The following is a 23,526-nucleotide window of genomic DNA, read 5'->3' as shown; positions in this document are numbered from 1 at the left end:
CAGTTCCTTGTGCTGAAGTTTCGGTGTTGGTCTTCTAGCTTCAAAAATATGGCAGTTACCTTTTTTTAATTCCCTTCTGTTCTCCCCCCCCCCCCACCCCCTCACCCTAAACAGAATCCATTGTTGCTGTTATTGTGCAATTATCCTGTTCTGCTAGAACAGTCTATAATGCAGGATCAAGTTTTTGTTTAGATTGTAATTTTCAGTACGGCTATTGCATGTAGCAACAAAACAAGAATTTGTACACAAATGCACCGAAGCATGTCTCTCTGGATCAAATCTAGACTATCTATGATGGATGACTGCTTGCCTTTTTTTTTTTCTTTTTTCTCTTTTAATGTCTTGCTGTATTGGCATGTTTGTTTTTGTGTATTTATTTTATTTATTTATTTTTTTTATATAGGTTTAGCTGTTTCTGACATGGAGATGAAAGGTAAGCTATTCCAACAGTTTACTTTGACATCCTAACCCGGGAGAATCTACTCCATTTCCCTTTTTATCCACACCGTTTCAGTTGGTATGGTACGCCTATCGTTGGTTGGTGTACATTGTCAACTGACCCAGTTTCAGGGTCCTGCCCCTGATTCTTGGCGCTAATAACCTTATAGCAACTGTAGCTTTTAAACTCCCTAAGCATTCAAATGGTAATCTGCATCCCACCCAAATTTTACTTGGCTACCAGAATGCCAGAGTTTTCTCAAATCGATAAAAATGCATGCACTAAGGTGTGCATAACCCATCTTGATGCAGGTTTTGGACCCCTTTCACAGAGGCGCTTTACAGGTGCTATAGCGCTAAAAAAATGGCACCCGTAAAAATGCCTCTCCTTTCACTCCAATGTGAAATCCCAAGGGCTTACATAGGGAGCAAAAAAGTGTTAGATTCTCATGAGACATGCAGGGTCCTATGAATGTAATGTGTACATTGCACTGTATTACGTTCTTTCCTCATTGATGGGGGCAGAGAAGGGACTGAATGGGGACCCGGAAATGACAATGTCACATCCCTTCTGGTTAACTAGAACGGTGGACATGTCTGCCCTCTACCTGGCGCCAGGATGAAACTTGTTGCCATAGTGACCTGGTGCCTGGGTTTTGTCGAGCCCTGATTTTGACAAAGTGTTTAAAAATGCAATTATCACACAAAGATGTGTTACTGCGATGTGTTATCTTATTGACCCCACATCTCTCCATAAAGATGACCTGTGACGATACATTCCTGTTACAAGGGATGTTTACATTCCTTGTAATAGGAATAAAAGTAAAATTCCTCTGTCCCCGGTAGCTCATGCTCAGAAGCGAATGCACACGCATGTCCCACCCACATAGCATGTGCAACAATTCTAGCACTAGACCTCCTCTAAACTGGTAACCTGTAAAAAAAATAAAAATAAAAAAAATAAATAAAAAAACACCATCTTTTAGTGCTGCAAGGCCTCATGTGCCTCCTCCCAGACACCAGCTGCTCACGGGAACATGCTGATAACCTGGAGGAGATGGGCAGCTTGGCACCAGATGCCCATTCCTCTCAGCGGTCAACTGCTGATAGAGGTAAGTGAGCAGCACAATATCCAGCACCTCCCCTACTAAGGCTCCTCTGCTCAAGAGTTGGCCCTGGGATGCCCCAGCAGACACGGGCCCTGAGGAGAATCGCTCTGATTTTCTAACTGCTCTCCCTGCCACTGACCTTTTACGCCTTGCTCTTGCTCACAGGGACACTTGACACAGTTCTAGGTAACAAGAACAACATTACACATTTAAAAAAATGAACATGAATACGCCTATAAAGAGGGCAAATAAAGTGGCTGTAAACCCTTTTTAAAAAAAATCCTGAAAAAAAAAATTCCTGCAAGACAAAGACATAATGACCTAGTATGCATAGCATACTAGCTCATTATGAATAACTTACCTGAGAACAAAGCCCCCGAAGCGGTCCTCCGTCTTCCTCTTCGCCGCTGCCATGGATCCCGGAGCGACTTTCGGGTCTCACGGCTCCGGCGCTGTGATTCGCCGTAGCCGCGATGATGATCTGCAGCCTGCCCCAGTGCGTCGCTGTCTACGGTGCATGCGCCGTAGACAGCGGTGGCTGTCTTCGGGAAAATATCTCCTAAACCGTATAGGTTTATCAGATATTTCTTGGACCTACAGGTAAGCCTTACTCTAGGCTTACCTGTAGGTCAAAGTTGGTTGTAAGGGTTTACAACCACTTCAAGAGGTTCATTGTTTTGGCTTTACAATTTAAGTAAAAAAAAATAAAAATTATAGGCCATTCTTCTGGAAAATGGCAAACTGCATACAGGAAAATACATTGAATGTACAGAAGGATTTTCTAGAAAATGACCACTTTTAGTAAATATGAGAAACTGATTTACATTCTCTAATAGAAAGTATTATCTTTTTCATTGCAAACTAGGTTTATCATGCACATTTGTTTTTACTACCCTAAATATATTGGTATTTACTTTTGTTGCACTACTCAATTCTGCAATAAACAAGGGTTGCTTGGCTTATGATTCTAAAATGTCATCTTTTTTCTTTTATACCTGGTTTAGATGGAATCCATGCGTATGATCCAAATTTGGGACAAAACTATCAGCCTGGAATGGGCCCAAATGCAGGATATCCTGTTCCACCACAGGGATATTACCCTCCTCCAAATGGCTATCAACAGCCTCCCCCAGGTGGATACCAAGGTGGGTATTGCTCTGTGGCCCTATTTGGGATAAAATACCGTATTTTTCGGACTATAAGGCGCACGTAAAAGCCTACATTTTCTCCCAAAAACGACCGTGCGCCTTATAATCCGGTGCGCCTTATATATGACCTGTTGACATCGCTGGAGATTCGTGGAAAAAGCCACCCGGTCTCTTGACGTTAACCTTCGGACTATAAGGCGCACGTAAAAGCCTAAATTTTCTCACAAAATCGACCGTGCGCCTTATAGTCCGATGTGCCTTATATATATATGGAAATATCCATTTTATCAGCCGGTCGTTGCTAGTGCGCCTTATAATCCGGTGCGCCTTATAGTCCGATGCGCCTTATATATGGAAATATCCATTTTATCAGCCGGTCGTTGCTAGTGCGCCTTATAATCCGGTGCGCCTTATAGTCCGAAAAATACGGTAATCTAGGCATGATAGCTAAGGGCCTGGGGGTTACTGCTTCATAATGCAAAGAAGTGTGCCCAGGGAAATCTTGCAGGTATATTGGTGAGAGGAAATGTGTACAACGTGGCTAAGTGTTTTCATCTACTGATGTTTGTGTAGGAAAGGGGGGTGAAAATGTTCCTATTCTGCTATAATTAAGGATTCCCCCCATCCACAGTGACTGTGTGGAAGGTGGAATTTGGTGCGTTTTTTGTTCTTTCATTTAGCCAGAGGGTTAAAAAAAAAAAAAAAAAAAAATCCTAATGTATGAGCTGCTTTAGGAGCAGAGGCTGTTTGTTTTGGGAATGAACAAAGCGCCTTTCCTCTGTCTGGAGGGTTCCTACTGATGGTGGACACGTGAGCTTCTCCCTTTTTTTTTTTTTTTTTTTACCAGGATGGGATGCTCAAGCCTGAGAAGCAAGGTGCTGGGCCTGAACACATTTGTGTAGGGAAAAATGTCCTTAAACCTTGTAACTTTTGTGTTTGAAGCCAACATACAAAATTATGGCTTTAAAATTATTTGAACGGCTCACTCCCTTTTGTGTTTCAGGGTTATCTAGGGCTGCCTCAAACCTGTCAGATTTCCTGCTTATCGAAATTGAGAACTATTTATAGGCAGCTTTTAGTCTCGCTTATCATTTTTGGAGCTTTTTTAGTTTGACAATATATGCAGAGAACTCGGCATCTACAATTCAGTTGTTTTATGCACCTTTTTAGGCCTCATGCACACGTTTTACAGCTGCTGGTTTTTATTTATTTTATTTTTCCCTGCAGCCAGTAAACTTCCCAGCATGTTATACTATGTGTCCATGCGCACACACACACAGGCTTATCAGCAGTTTTTGGCAGAGGTATTTTCTGGCTGGGGAAAAAAAAAAAAAAAAAACTAGTGGGTTTTTATTTTTATTTTTTGCTGTAAACACAGCTATTTGGCATTTATCAGTTTTCTTGAGCCATAAGCTTTTGTGGGAGTATAAATGCTACAGCTAACGCTACTGGCTTATTTATAACATCCAGTGTTTCCTAGTCTTGTAGTTTTATTTAGTCAAGAATTGCTGCCTAATGGCTTTAAGTATATTATCCTGTTTCCTTTTGTCAAACTGAAGTAATTTCCTGCTCACTCTGTCCAGGCCTGGCATGCTTTTAAAATACTGTCTGGTTCTTGCTGGAATAACAAATCCAGCAACACTACTTTTATTTTTTTTTTTTATTTTTTTTTTTGTTCTGTGCATTATCGTTATTTACATACTTGCAACAAATGTTTCTCATTCGTTCATTGACACACAGCTACCTTTATTCAAAACCATAGGGTTATATCGCTACCCTATAGGAGTAGGACACTATGCAGAAAAAAGACTTGGCTATGCCCATGGGCAGTCCTAGTTGATATATACCCCCTTTGATATAGGCCTTCAGTTCATACCACCCCAAGTAAGGACCTGGTTCACTGCTGTGATCTCTAGTCCTGGCAATCTTTATTTTTTTATTTTATTTTTTTCCCGGTGAGATCTACAGTCAACTTCCGGGCTGGGCGACAGGCTGGACATTTGATCCAGTGGTCATCCCAGTTTGGCTGGCACATGCAGACTGCAGCTACACACTAGGTCGGCCGTGACATAACCCCACTGGACGGGGGTTGACCTTGCAAGTTAAATCTCGAGGTTGCACACAACCATGGCTGAAGTTGCAACACCCCTCATGGGCGACGGGCCACCCACTTCAGTGGCGAGGAGGTTCTGTCTGGAGCAGTGCCCGCTTGGTCCTGGTGAGTAAATGTCCCCCCCTCTCCCGTTTTGGGGTTTGTGGCGGCCTCTCCCCCGGTCAGTCCTGCGGGCTCCCCTCTGTCCCTGCACCCTCATTTCCTGGCTCTGGAGATCCCTTGGTAACCTCCCCCTCCATATGGGGGTGTGCTCCGCCAGGTGCTTTGTTTACCGGGGGAGGGACTGGTTCTTGTTCGCTCTCATCTTGGGAGGCTACAGGGTTCCCACCTGCATCTGTGGTAGCCTCATAGCGTGGCCATTTTGCTGTAGCCTGTGTCCTTACCCCTAGTGTCTGATGACGTCCTATGGCTGGCGGCCATGTTTGTGTAGTTTAGCGGCCATGATATGGTGGATATTGGTTTAGGCAATGGTGGGCATTACTGTGTAGCCCAGGATGGCATTTTTAGCAGGTGGAAGCTCCTCCCTTTAACCCAGCGCTGGCTCCTGTGTTTTCTTCTTCTTCAGATTAATATATACTGAAAAGTGATTGCCTGGTTACAAGATATAGTTCCAGACTTGCCCCAAGCAGATTTTTTTTTTTTTTTTTTTTTTTTTAATTGCTCAATCTGCATCTGTCTCTGGGGTACGCTGCAAGGCCTATTGCTCCAAGGGATGATTGTCCCGGGTTCCGATGTCAGGACATTTCCAGGGCTTTTATTCCAACCTGTTTACGATCCCCAAAAAGTGGGTATGATGCGTCCCGATTGTGGACCTCAGGGCCCTAATATATGTGGGTGCGGAAGTTCAGAATGAAGTCCATTGGCTCTGTGGTGGCATCTCAATCTGGGACTTTCTTGCCTCCATCGACATCAAGGATGCCTATCTGCATATTTGACTTGGGCACAGCACCAGCGGTTCCTCTGCTTTGCTGTGGGAGAGGAGCATTATTAGTTTGCGGCATTACCCTTTGTCTCTCCTGCACTATTTTGGGTTTTCACCAAAGTGTTGGCCCCAGTTCTGACGCTGCTGCGCCAGCAGGGAATTGCTTTTCTGGGCTACCTGGATGACCTTCTGTTGCAAGCAGTCCCCAGCACCCCCTGAGGGGCGATGTGGATCACTGTTCAGACTCTTGCAGATTTTGGGTTTCTGACAAAGAGTCTGCATTCGATTTCAGTTCAGAAATTGTATTATCTGGGTCTGACTCTGGGTTCTGCTCGGGCCGGAGTAGTCCTGCAGGAAAAACTTCAGAAATTACAAGCAGCAACCCGCTTACTGCTGTCCAGCAGGTGGGTCTTCCTGTGGACTTGCATACGGGTGCTGGGCCTGATGGTGTCTACATTTGGGGCGGTCCCGTTCGCTCAGTTCCATGCATGTAGCAACAAGAACTTGTGCACAAATGCACCGAAGTATGTCTCTATGGATCAAATCTAGACTATCAATGATGGATGAATGCTTGCCTTTTTCTCCCCCCTTCTTTTTTTAATGTCTTGCTGTGTTGGCATGTTTTTTTTTTTTTTTTTGTGTTTTTTTTTTATAGGTTTGGCTGTTTCTGACATAGAGATGAATGGTAAGCTATGGCAACAGTTTACTAACCCGGGAGAATCTACTCCATTTCCCTTTTTATCCACACCATTTCAGTTGGTAAAGTATACCTATCGTTTGTTGGTGTGCATTGTCAACTGACCCAGTTTCAGGGTCCTACCCCTGATTCTTGGCGCTAATAACCTTTTTATAGAAACTGTAGTTTTTAAACTCCTTAAGCATTCAAATACCAATCTGCATCTCACCCAAATATTAATTGGTCACCAGAATGCCAGTTTTTCTCAAATCAATAAAAATGGCATGCACTAAGGTGTGCACAACCCATCTTGATGCACGTTTAGACCCCTTTCACACTGAGGCACTCTACAGGTGCTATAGCGCTAAAAATGGCACCCGTAAAGCGCCTCTCCTTTCGCTCCAGTGTGCAAGCCCAAGGGCTTTCACACTGAAGTAGTACACTGGCGGACACTCCAAAAGTCCTGCAAGCAGCATCTTTAAGGCGCTGTAGGAGCCATGTATATACGGCTCCTAAAGCTCCCCTGCCCATTGAAATCAATGGGGGGGTGCTTTGCGTGAGCTTAACTTTTTTTTTTTTTTTTTTTTTTCAGCCGTTAGGGGTCAAAAGCTTGCCAATGGCGACCAAAAAGCACTGCAAAAACTACGCCCGGGGGCTGCCAGTGCCAAAGTGCCTTTTTGGTTTGAATGTCAACCCAGGGCTTGATCTGCTGTAAATTTAGGAGCCAGGCTTTTTTACTTTTTTTGGTCTTGTCCTTTTTTAACCCTTTCACAGCCAGGGCTGTACACCCTTTAAAAAAAAGCCTTTTGAGGCCTGAACACTACATAACCCCCCCCAACATATTTATATTTTTCATATTACCACAAAAGTGGGGAAGATTTTATGTGCTTGGGTGTAACCTTAACTGTGTGATAAAAAAAAAAAATATATATATATATATATATATATATATATATATATATATATATATATATATATATATATATATATATATATATATATATATATATATATATATATATATATATATATATATATATATATATATATATATATAATATTTTCTATCCTCTCAGGGAGGATCTGCTATCCCAAGGGCTGATCTTCCACCCTCAATGGCATGGCTGTTGAAGGATAGGGGCTCATCTGCGTCAGTGATTCCGACACTACTCAAAGCTAAGAAGTCTACTTCCAGGAAGGTATGTCATCAGGCGTGGAAAGCGCACATTTCATGGTGTGAGTTGGGGTTTCACCCACGTTCCTTTTCGGTGGCTCGAATTTAGACTTTTCTTCAGAGGGACGTTGAAAAGGATTTGGCCTTGAGTACTTTCAAGGGCCAGGAGTCTTCCTTGGCGGTTTTATTTATATGCTCCCTGCCTTTGCATTCCCTGGGTGTACCTTCATTCAGGGAGTGCGACATCTGGTTCCACTAGCGCAATCTGACTTTAATCTGGTAGGTTTTTGGTTCTACAGAAGCCTCTGTTTGAAAATATTCAAATTCCCTTGCTCAGGCTATTGCAGAAGGTGGCCTTCTTGGTGGCTATTACTTCTGCTCGCAGGGTGTGAGTTGGCGCTATTCTGTTGCACGCCCTACCTGGTGATTTCATAAAGGCAAGGTGGTGCTTCATCCTTGTCCTTCATCCTTGTCCTTCATCCCTTCCAAAGGCTGTCTCTGATTTCCATTTAAATGAAGGCGTTGTGTTGCCTTCTGTGTCCCAGGCCACAACATCCAAGGGCATTTTCCTTGCACACCTTTTTAGATGTGGTACGGGCGATCAGGGTGTATTTGGCGGCCACTGAGTCTTTTTGAACGTCGGACTCGCTGTTCATGATCAGACGGACAAAAGAAGGGGCTATCTGCTTCCTCGGTTACAATTTTGGGTGGATCAGACAGACCGTGACTCAGGCCTTTTCTATTAAGGGTCGGGTTCCCCCCCTTCCCGTTGAAGGCACACTCTGCTCAGGCGCTGAGTGCCTCCTGGGCCTTCCGTCATTGGGCATCGGTGACGCAAGTTTTCAAGGCGACCACCTGGACATCAGTGCATACATTCAGAATTTTACAAGGTGGATGTGCTGGCATCTGCAGATGCTTTTGGATGGAAGGTTCTGCGGGCTGCGATCTAGTGTGTGTGTGTGTGTGTGTGTGTTGGGGGGTTTCTGCCTACTCCTGTAAGACAATATAACCCTATGGTTCTGAATAAAGGCTGGTTCTGTCAATGAACTCAGTTTGTGTGTGTGTGTGTGTGTGTGTGTGTGTGTGTGTAAAATAGAATCTATATTTTTCTGTACAATGCGTTTTGATGACTTTGTAAATGTAGAGAACATTCCAAGACCAGATCTGTGGTTGTGAAACTGTAATCTTATCTATTTGGACTGTGATAGTGCTGTGCTTTTACAAGCTAATGACTTTAATGGACAATAGGAAAACCACCATAATTAGTAGCTAACCTTTTCCAATGCGAGGAGGTCTTGTAATGGATACATGTAGCCATGCCATTAGGTTATGGTTTCATGAGACTAAAAGACTCGCCATAGATTTCCTGTCTTGCCTCATCAAGTGAAGACAAAGCAAATGTATTATTGGCAATGCCTTTAATGGGGGGGGGCTCATGAAATGAAGGATGACATCTGTAATATGGACAGAGTGATGCTTAGTCTGTAGCTGTACAGTGTGGAACTTGACAGTGTGTGGGCTTTTTTTTTTTCTCCTGCACTGATATGTAGAATTGATGGGCATGGACAGGTGGCACTGGTGCGCACCACTGAGTCGGTGCTGACAGGTGTTACTGGTGGGCACTGATTGGTATTGTGGCACCTCTTGGGTGGGCTGGGGCTGGGCTGATTATCAGCGAGGAGCCACCGATTGGCTCCCTGTCAGTGCAAACCGAGGCACTTCCTAGTTCACGCTATGATTGGTCACAAACCTTTGTCAGATGCTCCTTACCACGATCGGATATGCGGTGCGTCAGTGACACACTGCAGCACTGATCGCCATGCTGCGGGCACACGCCGGCATGTTATCATACTGGATGTCCTGACGCCCGGTCAGGATAACTGAACCACTGCCCGGCCATCATTCTGCTATAGGCCGGGCAGGAAGTGGTTTCAATCCAGTAATACATGGTCTCACATGCACATACTTGCACATGCTCATACTCTCCATTTTTAGGCACTGCTGAATTTGTAGAGGTTGATCTGCTGACAGCCTTAAGGCAGAATTAAACTCTTATCCTTTTTATAGCCAAGAAAACTGCTTCTGCTTGAGCTGGAACTGCAATGGTGCTGCACATGTAATCAGTTATGATACTAGTAGTTTGACAGTGTGGTATAGGACACAAGCAAATGTGAGTATTAGCAATCCTGCCATTCCAGGATTGTAACTTGCACTGGAAAGATTTCCAGCTTGGGTAGAAAAAAAATCTGCTACAGATACTATAGCTGCTGACTTTTAATATAAGGACACTTGCCTGTCCAGGAAGCCGGTGATGTCAGCACCCGAAGCCAACCTGTCCGTCAGCTCCGTGTGCAGGCGCCAACGTCCTTATGAAGGGTATCGCATAGCCTTGGGGCAAGATTGCTGCAATCATGTGTGGCGATCTATGCAATGTCCAGCCCCTCCTCCTCCTCCGCCTTCTGGGAGACGCAGGTCCCAGATGGCAGCCGGACCATTCAGAAGTGTGCACTTCTGAATGGTCCGGCTGCCATCTGGGACCTGCGTCTCCCAGAAGGCGGAGGAGGAGGAGGGGCTGGACATTGCATAGATCGCCACACATGATTGCAGCAATCTTGCCCCAGAAGTGGGAGCAGATACCTGGTTTCGAAAGGGGGAAGGGTGTGAACAAGATGAGCTTCCATTTTTGGGTGGAACTCTGCTTTAAATTGGATGTCAATTTTAGACTAAAGATGGTGAGTTCTTGTAGCACTACCATTCTGCAGATAAACTATTTCATTGATCCATTAGCTGATCACTTCCTGTGTTTCACGCACGTGCTCTATCAAGCTTAAAGCAGCCCTTTCAGGTGTGTGTTTTTTTTTTTTTTTTTCCTCAACTTTCCATCTATTAAATCTTCTGCCCCTGTTTTAACTTTGGGTAGTAAAACTTTATTTTATTTTTTTTCTGCCCTCAAATTCCTTTTTTATAGAGCCTACTTCCTGTTATCTTGTCTGGTAAAAACCTAGGCTTATGACATCATACAAAGCTCACTCTCGTGAGCTTACCAGGGAGGAAAGGGGAAGGGGGGGGGGGGGTTGGAGATATGAGTCAGAGGACCTATGAGCTGGAGGTGCGTCTGTGTAAATTCCAGGAAGTGAACAGACGGCAGCCTCAGGTGCCCACAGTTAAAATGGTTGCAACCAGACTCAGTGGGGTATGCTGCAGAGTGATTTCTGCAGGATATTTAGCAAGTACAGAATCGCCTATAAAATATGCAATGTGGTTGGAGGGAAGCTTCAGGATTGGGGTTGTGTGTTTTTTTTTTTTGCTCTGCTCTCCAGGTACACTCCTCATTGGCGGAGAGCTGCAGGTACCATTTGGCAGCCAGTGAGCCAATAAGGGGAGAGGGGGTAGCCATAGTTCTGTTTGAATGGACACACTGAACCTCGGCTCAGAAGCCCCATAGCAAGCTGGGAGTGCTCAGCAAGAGCGAGGGGCCTGGGGCACCATCGGGGGGACTGAGAAGAGGAGGATCCTCTGGTTGCTGTGTGGTATTTTTTTATTTTTCTGCTTTTTAATAGATCTTTAAAAAAAATATATACATTTTATGCCAAGTACCTGTGGCTTAAAAAAATCTGAATGTGTGGCTAACATTTTAAAACTGAGGTACAAAACCATTTTTTGTTATGGGTGTATAAACAAATCTAATGAACAAGAATCTTATTTTCATTTGGTATGGCATTGTCTGTAACTGTACACTTTACTTTCAACAGGCCCTCCAGGTCAACCTAACTATGGGCCATATGGAGGCCCTCCTGTACAAAGTCAGCCAATGGGGCCAGGTGGCCCGTCATCTGCATGGATGCCAGCCCCTCCAGCAAACCCAAACTGCCCACCAGGGTTAGAATATTTGAGTATGGTAGGTGGTTTCATTTACACATGTCCTAGTTCCATGTGTCATTCTGTTCTTTATGGAAAAGTTTGTTTTTAATGTAAAAAAAAAAAAAAAAAAAAAAAAAAAAATTCTCCATATATAGTCACTCAAGCTTCAAGAAAACTGCCACATATGTCATAGTGCATGGTCAGTGCTGTACTGCTACCACTGAACATATGGTCTCAAAGAATTTCCCTTAATAAGCACCCATTGATTCGGTTGTCAGTACATTTCCATAAAATGCTAAACCTATTGTTCATAGTAATATTTAACCTCTAGTTTTGCTACGCATTACATTTGGATCACAAAGAATTTCAGACAGCAGTGAAGGAAACATTCGAGGTCCACTCAACCTGCAAAAATCCCCCTTTTTGCACTAGGCACCCACAAAATGGCAGTAACAATTACTATTAAGTCTAGCCTGTTTTTTGATTTGCAGATGAGAAGCTTTTGCTTACAGACTTCCTGCACCACACCAACAAAATCCTCTGATCTGTGCATTATGGCGCCCCACAGTATACTGTATAAGTGCAATGGGGTGCCGTTGGTAAGGCACCGTGACACATAGAATGTTGCCTTGCATTATTGTAAAAAGTGTTGTAATTAAGCTCTAATGAAAATATTGTGTACCTTTTTTTTTTTTTTTTTTTTTTTTTATATATACATTTTTATTTTTTTGTTCTCCAAAAGTATTTTATTAAAAATTGATAAAAACCGATCTAAGGTGTTTTCTTTTGTTACATTAATAATTTATTCAGCATGAAATGGAGCTTGGTTATGTAGCATTAGGCTGTATATTCTGCAATATTTGCATTTTTGGTAAACTCGTTCAATGAATGCAAGCTGAGATGACATGCGCTGCATTCGCACAATTTCACAGTAACCATGAGGAATAGTCATCTATGTACACTACAAACTGTATGCTTGATCGGTTCTGATATCAGTCTTATTAACCTGATAGTTTATTCTAAATGGGAATCCTTTGTTTTGTTTGCAAATATTAAAGAGGGATTCCACCTACAGAAAAAATATTAAAAGCCAGCAGGTATAAATACTACAGCTGCTGACTTTTAATAAATGGGCACTCACCTTTCCCGGGTTCCAGCGATGCCGGCAGCCGAGGCCGATCGATCTCTCGGCTGCTGCCGCCACCGTTCTAGGTGAGGGAATCAGGAAGTGAAGCGAATCGGCTCCACTTCCAGGTTCCCTACTGCGCATGCGCGAGTCACGCAGCGCAATAGGAATTGTCAGCGCTGTCTCTGAGACCCCTGTGTGTCCCAGCAGACAGCGCGGCAGGACAGGAAATGGCGTAGACTCCCACGGGAGTCTATGCCCGGAAGTGGGTGTAAATACCTGTCTTTGACGGGTATCTCCACTCCCCCCCTGAAAGGTGCCAATTGTGACACGGGAGGGTGGGAGGGTTCCGATCAGCGGAAGTTCCACTTTAGGGTGGAACCCCGCTTTAAAGATTCTAACTACCAGCAAGAAACGGTGCTTACATTTAAAGAGCACCTGCCATTTCAAATCCATCATGGCCGCCTCTGTTAGCGGGGCATCCTCTCGCCTTGTGTCACTGCTGCATCGCCAGCCATCCCATTAAAGTGAATGGGACTGTCTGAGTCAACAGTGGGTCAGAGGAGGAGCCACTGCGGGACAGATGAGTTACTCTTTTAGCCGCCTCACGCCAATATACGTCGGCAGAAGGGCTTGTACAGGCAGAATCGCATTTTCCCTTTAAGAGGCGGGCACGGCTGCGACAAGCTCCATGAGGCTGGTCCCGCAGACTCAATTTCCGCGGGGATACCCGTGATCTTCCTCTCCGTGAGGCGAACGGGGAGATGCTAATGTAAACAAACATCTCCCCGCTCTGCCTAGTGACAGTGTCGCTGATCTCTGCTCCCTGTGATCGAAGCGGAGATCCGTGATGTGTCATACAAAGCCACGCCCCCCACAGTTAGAAACAGAAACACACAATTAACCCATACACTGCCAACTAGTGGTTAACCCCTTCACTGCCAGTGTCATTTACACAGGAATCTGTGCATTTGTATAACAGTCATTTTATACCAGTGGACAGCAACCCTGTCCTCAGGGCCCACTAACAAGCCAGGTTTTATGTTTTACCTTTGGAGATGCAGACTAGAATACTGCAACTGCTGAGCAGCAAATTATATCGCCTGTGATGTATTTCAGTTATTATGCAAACCTGGCCTGTTAATGGGTGCTGAGGACAGGGTTGCTGTCCACTGGTATAAATGACTGGTCCCAAAAATGTGTCAAATGTCTGTGTCTGCCATAATGTCACGATAAAAATCGCTGATCGCCGCCATTTAAAAAAAAAAATGCCATAAAACTATCCCCTATTTTGTAAACGCTAGCTATAACTTTTGCGCAAAGAAATCAATCGCTTATTGCGTGGGTTTTATTTTTTTATTTGGGGGGGGGGGGAGGAGGAAATGTAGAAGAATGCGTATCGGCCTAAACTGAAAGGAAAATGTATTTATATTTTTTTTTTTTGTCCCCTTGCGGTGAAGGTGCTGTTTGTCAATGAGCGAAAGTGAAAATAGGATTTTTGTACTCCCTTTTCTCTGAAGTTCATTGACTGACACAGCACCCACCCCTCCTATTTATGTTTTTACTGCTTTTGACGGACTGAGCTGTAGTGTGAGGGGTTATAGCCAGTAGGACCAGCCCCTAGGGAGTACTATGCAAGTGTTGCTCTTAACACTTTCTGCCTGGTCCTCTCCTAAAGGGGCAATTATAACCCTAAGGTCAAGATGCTGTGTCCATCAATGAACTTCAGAGAAAAGGATTTTACAGTGAGTACAAAAATCCTATTTTATTTACTAATGATATTTAAGTCTACCTCATTTAAATCCACCCTGCTTGGACAGCAACAAAGAACCTGGCAGATGTTCTAGCCCAAAAAAGGCGGCTCTGACCAGATGCATCTCTTCAGATAAACATGTTTGGTAAAAGATTTGGAGTCTAGTAAGGGCTCAGTCATTATTGCATTCCTGATGCTCACAAACTAAGTCATTAAATGTACTAATACATTTTGCCTTGTATAGTTGTAATAGGGATTATATTTTATTCTCTATTTTTTTGTTGCAGATCGATCAACTACTTGTCCATCAACAAGTGGAGCTATTGGAAGGTATGCTTAATCAACTTTATTGGGTTAATACTGGTTTGAGCGAACTGTTAAACCCTCGGAAAGTTCAAACCTGTACCACTCCACCGCAAACGTTTTTAATTGTTAGCTTAGCAGCATTTGGCCATCAAAGTGAAAAAGATGAATTGATAAATTCCAGCTGGTTATCAGTACTGTTGCATGAACAAAACTACAGTATAGACATATAGCCTGGTGTTGGTGGTTGGTTTACGTTGAACTGCAGGAGCAAGTGAGATCAGCTATGGGGAACCTACACGCAGTGTTTTTCTTTATCGTACATCATAGGACACAGACTTGAGTATTTACGTAGTGGGTTATAGCTATCTCCAGGTGTTGACACTGGCACACCCAATACAGGAAGTTGACTCCCCTATATAACACCGCCTCCTCCTTCCAGGAGTACTGCAGTTTTTCACCAGTGTCTAAAGGTGTTGGCACGAGTGAAGATGTGCTCTGCGGAGCTCCAGGAGGGATCCATGCTGGATTTAAAAAGCCTCCACAACCAGATCCACCCCGCCACTGCAGCTCCAGGATGGTACCCGGGCCTCTCATAGGAGGTTTTGCCTTTAACGCTCCTTTGAGGGCTGGACCCTAGGAACCAGGACTTCTTTTTTTTTTTTTTTTTTTTGGTCTTGCTACATTACCTAAAGCTGTCCTGAGGGGTGGTGTATATATGGTCCAAAGGAGTGGAACCCCTATTAAAAGGGCTCCAGTCTTTTGAAGGTTTAACCACGCTGCCCGCCGTGATGGGTGAAGTTTGGATCTGTCTGGTTACAGCAGTATCCTGCAGCAAGCCAAAACCACCCTCAGGCGCTGGGAACTCCAGACATTTCTCACATGGTCATCCTCTCCGGAGATACCCGAAATCGCAAGCCAGGGTGAGTCATTCGAAGCAATTGGTGGTGCAACTGCTTCTCACACTTCAGCCCCTGTATACGTGACTGAAGATGCATTTTCCTCTGCCCTGCAGGGCTTAGAAGGAAGATTAGAGTCTTTAATCGCATCCCCCATTAAAAGGGATAAGATGCGTGCTAGAACCCTCTCCCGCTCTAAACCCCTTACCAGAGTAACAGTGGGGACAGGATGAGGTATTACCCTCAAACGGATGGGGAAAAACAAACGGATTACTCCCCTGCGGAGGAAACAGTTGAAGTTTCAGCTTCACAAGCTGAGGTACAAATCCTTACAGACTTGGTTCGCTCCACTTTCATGCTACCCCTAACAGTCAAATGAACGTCTGGTTTCTCCTTTGGGTTCCTTGAAACCTTCACAACCAGTGTGTGCGTCTCCAGTCCACGCAGTAGTAGAGAAGCTTATTTATACCGAATGGGATAATCCGGATAAGCATTTTCTCCCTCCAAAGAGATTCTCATTTCTCTATCTTATGGAGGAAAAATTCACCAAGAAATGGAAAGTTCCAGCAGTAGATGCTATTTCCAGTGTAACTAAAAGTTTAACTTGTTCAGTGGACAATGCACAAATGCTAAAGGATCCAACGGATAAAAAGTTGGCATTCCTGTTAATCATTTCATTTCACAGGGAGCGACTATTTGGCGACTTGCAAAAATAATCCAGACAATTTCCAGTGGAAAATACTTTTCTCAAGTCATCTTCCAGGATGGCACACCTGAGATGAGGCTCCTCCCTACAGGAAACAGTCAGTCAACAGCTGTTTTAAGTCCCCACCCTTCCCCTTGATCCTCAGTTTTTGAATGTGTTTCTCCCTACACAGCGAAACTGTTATTTTTTTTTTTTTTTTGTTGTTTTTGTTTTTCCCCAAATGACCTGAAGCCTGGGGCTGGTGCCCCCCCCCCCCCCCCCCAGGAGCCGGACCACAAGCTTAGGAAGCCTCTTGGTCTGGTAGGATATTCTTATCCTTCCTGGGGGGTTACCCCTATCTTTTCCTCAGGGGGGGGCAGCAGAAATTGGAAGAGCCCCCCTGAGAGCTGAAGGACCCTGGGTACAGTGGTGTACCCAGAACTTCAGGGGCCATTATCCTTGCTCCCCTCCTTACCTGTCCAGGTGTCTGTTCAGACGGGGGTGCTGGCCATCGGTTCTTTCCAGGGGGATCGTGGCTCAGACTCCTGGGCCACCGGTAGCTCGCGTGGGCTGCTGGAGAGGGTGCGGCGTCAACGGTGAGTCCTTTCCTTTGCTTTGGGAATTTAGCTGCAAAAGCCCCAATTCAAGCCAGAGGGTTTCTGGGAATTTTAAGATAATCTCCCCTGGGGTGTGGATTCAAATAGCCCAGAAACTTTTAGCTTAAATCACCAGCCGCAGCTCCCTCTTACATCGGAGACGCTGTATGGTGGACAGGTGGTGCAGAGGAACAAGTGTGCCTAAACCACCTCAGATGGCAAAGAGGAAAGACATTTTCTCCCTTTTTCTCTGTGTGTATACTGACTGGTGCAGTGCAGAACCTGGGGTCGGGATACAAATAGCCCAGACGCTACTGCTAAAACCACCAGCCACAGCTCCCTTTTACAGCAGAGACACTGTGGTTATTGCAACAGTAGGTTGCCAGCCTCTCCCTACATGCCCAGTTGTGGTACATTAGTTGGGATGAATATAGCGTACAGAGGGGACCTGGTAGATACAAAAATTTACTTACAGGCCAGGTATACCACTGAAGAAGTTATTAATTGGGCAGTGATTAGTGGATTCAGAAGCTCTACTGGTCAGCAGGTGCACTAGGTTACCAGCCCTATTAGCCCAGCTGCTAGGAATCTGAAGTTGCTTCAAGATGGTTAATAGCTGACCTAACATTCAACGATGGGCAGGGAACAAGCTTCTGTGTGGCACAGTAGGGGTTCCCTTGTGACAGATTTGCCTTTTTGGGGGTTGCTTGCTATAGGTAACTTTCATAAGCTCCAACCTCCCACTCCACCTTTACACTGTGGTTATATTATAGTGTAGGAGGTAAGAACTTTTGTTGGTTTGGGCTACAATCCACTCAGTGGCAGATCTAAAGGTGATTTACCATAGATTGCTTCCTACATCCTTTTTAATTGAGTATTTTCTGTGCAAACCTATGCAAGAGCTACATGATTGCTTGTTTGAAGCCTGCAAGTAGCTATTTACCCCCAGGCTAAATTGGTAACCACCTCTTCTAAAGGCTGTCTTAAATTTAGTCTCTAGGGCTGGGCTCATTGAGACTTTAGTTGCTAATCAGCCCCCACCTGGGTATGAGCTGGCTAGCGTATGCTCAGTCTATGGAGGTAAGGTAGGACAACAACTACTATAGTAGGGTCTCCAACCATTTTAGGATTTGTTCTTCACTGGTGGTTAAGGTTTAGTATCTACAGCCCAGGCTATGCCTATGAAATTGCCCCTGTTGGTTATTTCATAAAGGGATACACCATGACCCCTCCTTGGCTGCACACCAGTAGACCTCAGTAGTGAAGGTTTGTCCTTGCTGGGATGTTTTTGTGGCACAGCAGAAATACACATAGATTTGTGACATCTCTGAATGCACTGAAGCTTGTTTGCTGTCATTTATATCCTAAAAGTACTGCTTTGTTTTGGCTACAGATCAGAAAAATACAACCGTGTAGGTGGTCTGTACTTTCTGGTTTTGTGCTGCACAGTAGGAATGCACATCATTGAGTCTTGTGACATCTCTGCTCATAATGGTTATATTGCTGCACATCAGACATACACAAGATTGAGGTCTGTATGTGGGGCTTTGTGTCCTGTATTACTGCCTTGTTGGTTACTTATCAGAAAGGCAGCAGTGAAGTTTGATGGTCCTGATTTGTTGCAAATTGAACCTGGGCTAGGAGTAGTACATATACTATACAATTAAAAATCAGCGCTCAGTGGAACTCAACATAAATACAATTAATTAATTAAAAATATCACATTTAATCAAGAGAAGCACAGAGGTAAAATCATTAATATCCAGCACAACTGTGAGGTATGTACTTATTGCACAGTCAAATAAAAATCCAAAAGTAGGAATAAAGTAATAGTACACTGTTGCCTTCCTTCAGGAAACAAGGGGTTAACTCTCGGCTATAGATCTATTAACATGTAGCCAAAGCATAGAGGACTTGTAGTTCCATGTTGCAGTAACTTGGCAATTCACTTATCGCAGGCTGTTGTCCACATAAACATGTGCGCTGTTTTAATCTCAAGTTGAGATGACCAGGGATCAGACAGCGCTGCGCCAAGACAGTCACCAGAGTACCTCTATTCACGATGAGTGGCGTCCTATAGTGTATGTCCGGGAGACCTTGGGTTGGCATCCCATGACGCCTGCCGCGTGGTGAAGAGGGGAGAAGCCTGAGTCGCCGGGAATGACTGGAAAAAGACAACCACTACCGTTCGGAAAATGGAGCTCCCGTTCGGAAGGAAAGGGCGGTCAGTGAAGCTCAATAAGTTGCTGTGACGACCGTGACTGACATGTTTCGCGTGCCTGCACTTTGTCACGGTCGTCGCGGCAATTTATTGAGCTTCACTGACCACCCTTTCCTTCCGAACGGGAGCTCCATTTGCCAACCCGATGTCTCCTGGACATACACTATAGGACGCCGCTTATCTTGCATAGAGGTACTTTGGTGAATTTCTTGGCACAGCGCTGTCTGATCCCTGGTAATCCCAATTTGAGATTAAAACAGTGCACATGTTTTTTTATGTGGACAGCAGCCTGCGATAAGTGAATTGGCAAGTTACTGCAACATGGAACTATGAGTCCTCTATGCTTTGGCTACCTGTTAATAGATCTATAGCTGAGAGTTAACCCCTTGTTTCCTGAAGGAAGGCGGCACAGTGTACTATTACTTTTGCTTTATTCCTACTTTTGGATTTTTACTTGACTGTGCAATAAGTACATCCCTCACAGTTGTGCTGGATATTAATGATTTTACCTCTGTGCTTCTCTTTTGATTAAATGTGATATTTTTAATTGGTTGTATTTATGTTGAGTTCCACTGAGCACTGATTTTCAATTGTATTCATGTGAACCTCTCAAAGTGTTTTTTTTTTTTTTTTTTTTTTTTTTTTTTCAGCTGCACTGGATACCACTCGGAATCACTAGTGTTTAATCTGACTTTGATAGGTGTCTCCAATAAAGCTGGCCATACACCGTGCAATTTTCTTATTCAATTTCCTTTGGGTTTGCCTTCAGCTGTGTGGTACAAGGGCCTGTTCGATTGCACACACATTGAAGATGTTTAGATTTAGCCTCATATTGTGTGGTTTTTGGTAGATCTGGAAGAGATCCATAGAGGAGAACTGTATGGTGTATGGCCAGCATAAGACCAAAAAATCTTGGCGCTGGAGTTTTGTGTTGATTTTTGTAGTACATATACTGCCTTTGGTAATTGGTGCAGCACCGCAAAGTGACGTTGTGCCGATTCAGACAGTGCTACTAAGAGCAATGGCTGCCGAGTTTAAGCATGCGATTTGACATGTTGAGTCGCATGACAAATCCTTTCAATATGGATGTGCTATCTCTATTTAGAGTTTTATTGTTGCACATCAGACATATACAAGATTGAGGTCTGTGGGGTTGTGTCCTGTATTACTGCCTTATCAGAAAGGCAGCAGTGAAAATTGATGGTTTGGATTTGTTGGGATACATAGCAGAAATACAAATTGACCCCCTGCCAGGGGTAGTACATATACTATACTGCCTTTATCCATGCGATTTGACATGTTGAGTCGCAAGGCCAAATCACTTCAATATGGATGTGCTATCTATTCAGAATTATTATATTGTTGCACATCACACATATACAAGATTGAAGGTTGTCTGTCCTTTTTATGTCTTGCATATACTGCCTTATTGGCAGCATATCAGAAAGGACACAACAGTGAAGGTTGTTTGTCTTTTTGCAAATTATTATTTATTTATTTTTTTTGCTGCTCAGCTGAGATGCTTTGAGGATGGTGTTATCTCTGCTCAGTATTGTTATATTGCTACACATCAGACATACACAAAGATTGAATGTTTGTGTCCTGTATGTCCTATATTTACTGCCTTATCGTTTGTATATCAGGCACAGCAGGGAGCGGTGTTTCTCATTGATCTACCTTTCTGCATCTTAGGGATACACAGCAGGGACTTGTTGGCTGCACTCCTCCAGGGAGTCACAGCATTGGGGACCCCTCACTTGTTTGACCTGAAAATTGCTATTTTTTTCCCTGCGACCTGTGTAATCTTTAGGTCTGTGGATCCAGGAATTGGACTGCTGGAGTCGCACAGACACGAATGGTACCCATTGGAAGCCATAGTGTATGACTTCTCATGCGTCTTGCAGTCCCAAGTCGCAGGTTGGGTCGCATGGGTGTAGGAGCCCTAAGCCTATCTGTCCCTTCTGGTTGAGGTTTTACTACGCAGCAGGGAATACTCATCATGGCGTTATTGTCTTATTTTGCAGCAGACCACAAAGATTGCAACTGTAAAGGCTGTCTTTTTTTTTTTTTTTTTTTCCTCAATGTCTGTTTGTTTTTATGATGTTTCACAGCAGAAATACTCAAGATTGAAGCTTGTTGGTGCTTTGTTTCATATTGCCTTGCCTTACTGCTCTTCAGAAAAACACAATGCTGCAGGTTGCTTGTGTCCTTTCTCTGTGTTGGTTCTATCTGAACTACACTACAGAACTGCATAACGGAAAGGATTGTCTTGTGTTCCATATTTTACCCTGTGGCATAGCAGAAATGTACAATAGGGGAGTTGGTGTTCATATTGATCTTATAACTGTATTTGGTGCTTTGTCAGAAATATGCAACATAGAAGTTTGGGTCTTTCTGTCTTATATTTATAGCCTTGTTTTGCTGTACATCACTAAAACACAACAGTAAAGGGGGTCCCTGTGCTTTCTGTATTTATATTATATATATATATATATATATATATATATATATATATATCAGTTGTGACCTAGCTAGTTGCACTTCAGAAATACGCAGCATTTAGGGTTTGCTTGTGTCTTAATGTTTTTACATCTTGCCAGCACATCAGAAAACCAGACTGCGAGGACTGTTTGTCTACACTGAGGTTCAGATTTGGGTCTCTTCCCAAATTTTGATATATCGGTTTAGCTAGTCACACTCAGGTACACAACATTGTTTATGCTTGTGTCCTTTCTGTCCAAATCTATTGTGCTGTGCCCACAATCTATGATCTTTTTTTATTTGTGATATTAATAATGCATGTATCACCTTTTTATATTTCAGCCTTCTTTTCCATGAAGCGGCCAGGAGTTCTGGCTGCAGATGTTGCATGTCAGAAAGCCGCGACCCCTTACATTCTGGGATGCCAGAACCATTTCCTAGGGTTGAAGCCCAGTAGGGTTATGGGACACTGGAGGACGGGGATAATGAATCGCCCTCTTTAGTAAGAACTTATAGAGTTATGTTCAGAGGAGTATTGGGGCCTGAGGATGAAGTATAAAGATGCATACCCGATCAAATAGGTTTCGGCTCAGTGCATGGCCTTCATTTCGCCCTTCTAGCAAAACTAAACGTAGCAATATGGGTAGTCTACTCCTGCTAGGGACTTTAATCTCCTAAAGTAGGCTCTCAGGCGTAAGTAAAGGCATAGATTGGGCATGCCTTAAACCCAGGTATCGAGCTTCTGTTAATCCATTACCATTAAGTAGGCTTCCCTTTAGACTTTGCTGACGTAAGGACAAAAGAACAAAAAAGTTGTCAGGCTCCCCCCCCTTCTTTTTTTTTTTTTATTTATTTATTTTTTTGCAGTTTTATTTCCCTCTTTAAGAGCTCATTCCACCTAGATACTGCATCCGAAGAGGAAAAGGCAGGGACATATGTGGAGAAAATCTGCAGATCAGACGCATGATCCAGCTAAGATACCTTCATCAAGCATATAGAGTGGAGGTAAAGCTCACTGCAGAACCAAGGTTCGCCAAGAGGGTCTTGCAGTGGCCCCACCCTGAGGTACTTGCTTATCCTCTCAGGTGTGCCGTCCTGGAAGATGACTTGAGAAAGGTACCAGTTACTTACCGGTAGCTGTCTTTCTGGGAAATCTTCCAGGACGGCCGGCCTACTTCCCGCCCGTTAGAGGAGGGAAAATTGTAGAACACTAGAAGGTGAGTGCCTATGAGGAATGCTTTCTCTTGTGAACCTGGTTCAGGAGTTACTTCTCTACAAACTGAGGATCAAGGGGAAGGGTGGGGACTTAAAACAGCTGTCGATTGTTTCCTGTAGGAAAGCCTCTCATCTCTCAGGTGTGCTGTCCTGGAAGATTTCCCAGAAAAACAGATACCGGTAAGTAACTTTGCTAGTCAAAGTATAAACGTCCTTAATTTAAACACTCTCTCCTGCACCAAGCGCATCCACCTCTAGGCAGTAGTGACAGTCCAGTGGGAAAATCGCAGGGTCAGGCTCAAAGGAAGACCTGGAGCCGCAAGACTTCATAGCAGAATACTAAGACCTCTTCATGAAGAGGCATCTCCTCTCGCCAAGGTGAGGGGGCGGGGAAGATTTCTACATTTTGCAGAAGTCTGGCAGAGGGAAACTCAGGACAGATGGGCTTTCTCCACAGTGACTCTAGGATACAAACTAGTTTCGGGAGTTTCCACCATCTCACTTTGAGTTCAAATGTTCCTAAGGATCCAGGCAAAAGACAATCCCTGTTTTCAAGCATTAGACCAATCGACTGAAGGGGTAATCATACAGATCCCCCACAGAAGAACAAGGTTTAAGTTTCTATTAAAACCTGTTTACGGTACCAAAACTGAATGGAGATGTCGGGGCCCATTCTGGATCTAAAAAAAATTGAAATTGGTTCCTAAAAACGTGCTCATTTCGAATGGAGTCTTAGGTCAGTGGTCTCCATCCTACAATGTGGAGAACTTCTGGTGTCCATCAGGGACGCATGTCCGTAAAATTTA

General features: G+C 44.0%; 1 protein-coding gene across 2 annotated transcripts in view; it reads left to right on the top strand.

Moving 5' to 3' along the window:
- LOC143988567 (phospholipid scramblase 2-like) overlaps positions 1–23,526 on the top strand; it is a 64,177-nt gene that overhangs the window by 28,872 nt on the left and 11,779 nt on the right. For both annotated transcript variants that reach the window (XM_077488243.1, XM_077488242.1), the window contains 4 exons: positions 404–433; positions 2,552–2,692; positions 11,333–11,478; positions 14,608–14,650. In XM_077488243.1, the coding sequence (XP_077344369.1) occupies positions 421–433; positions 2,552–2,692; positions 11,333–11,478; positions 14,608–14,650 (343 nt within the window). In that variant the 5' untranslated portion in view covers positions 404–420. The remainder of the gene's footprint in view (positions 1–403; positions 434–2,551; positions 2,693–11,332; positions 11,479–14,607; positions 14,651–23,526) is intronic.

This window comes from Lithobates pipiens, unplaced genomic scaffold (assembly GCF_037356315.1).
Source record: "Lithobates pipiens isolate NorthernLeopardFrog02 unplaced genomic scaffold, aLitPip1_a1.2 Scaffold_18, whole genome shotgun sequence".
Taxonomy (NCBI): Eukaryota; Metazoa; Chordata; class Amphibia; order Anura; family Ranidae; genus Lithobates; species Lithobates pipiens.
This window is presented reverse-complemented; position numbering and strand designations above follow the sequence as displayed.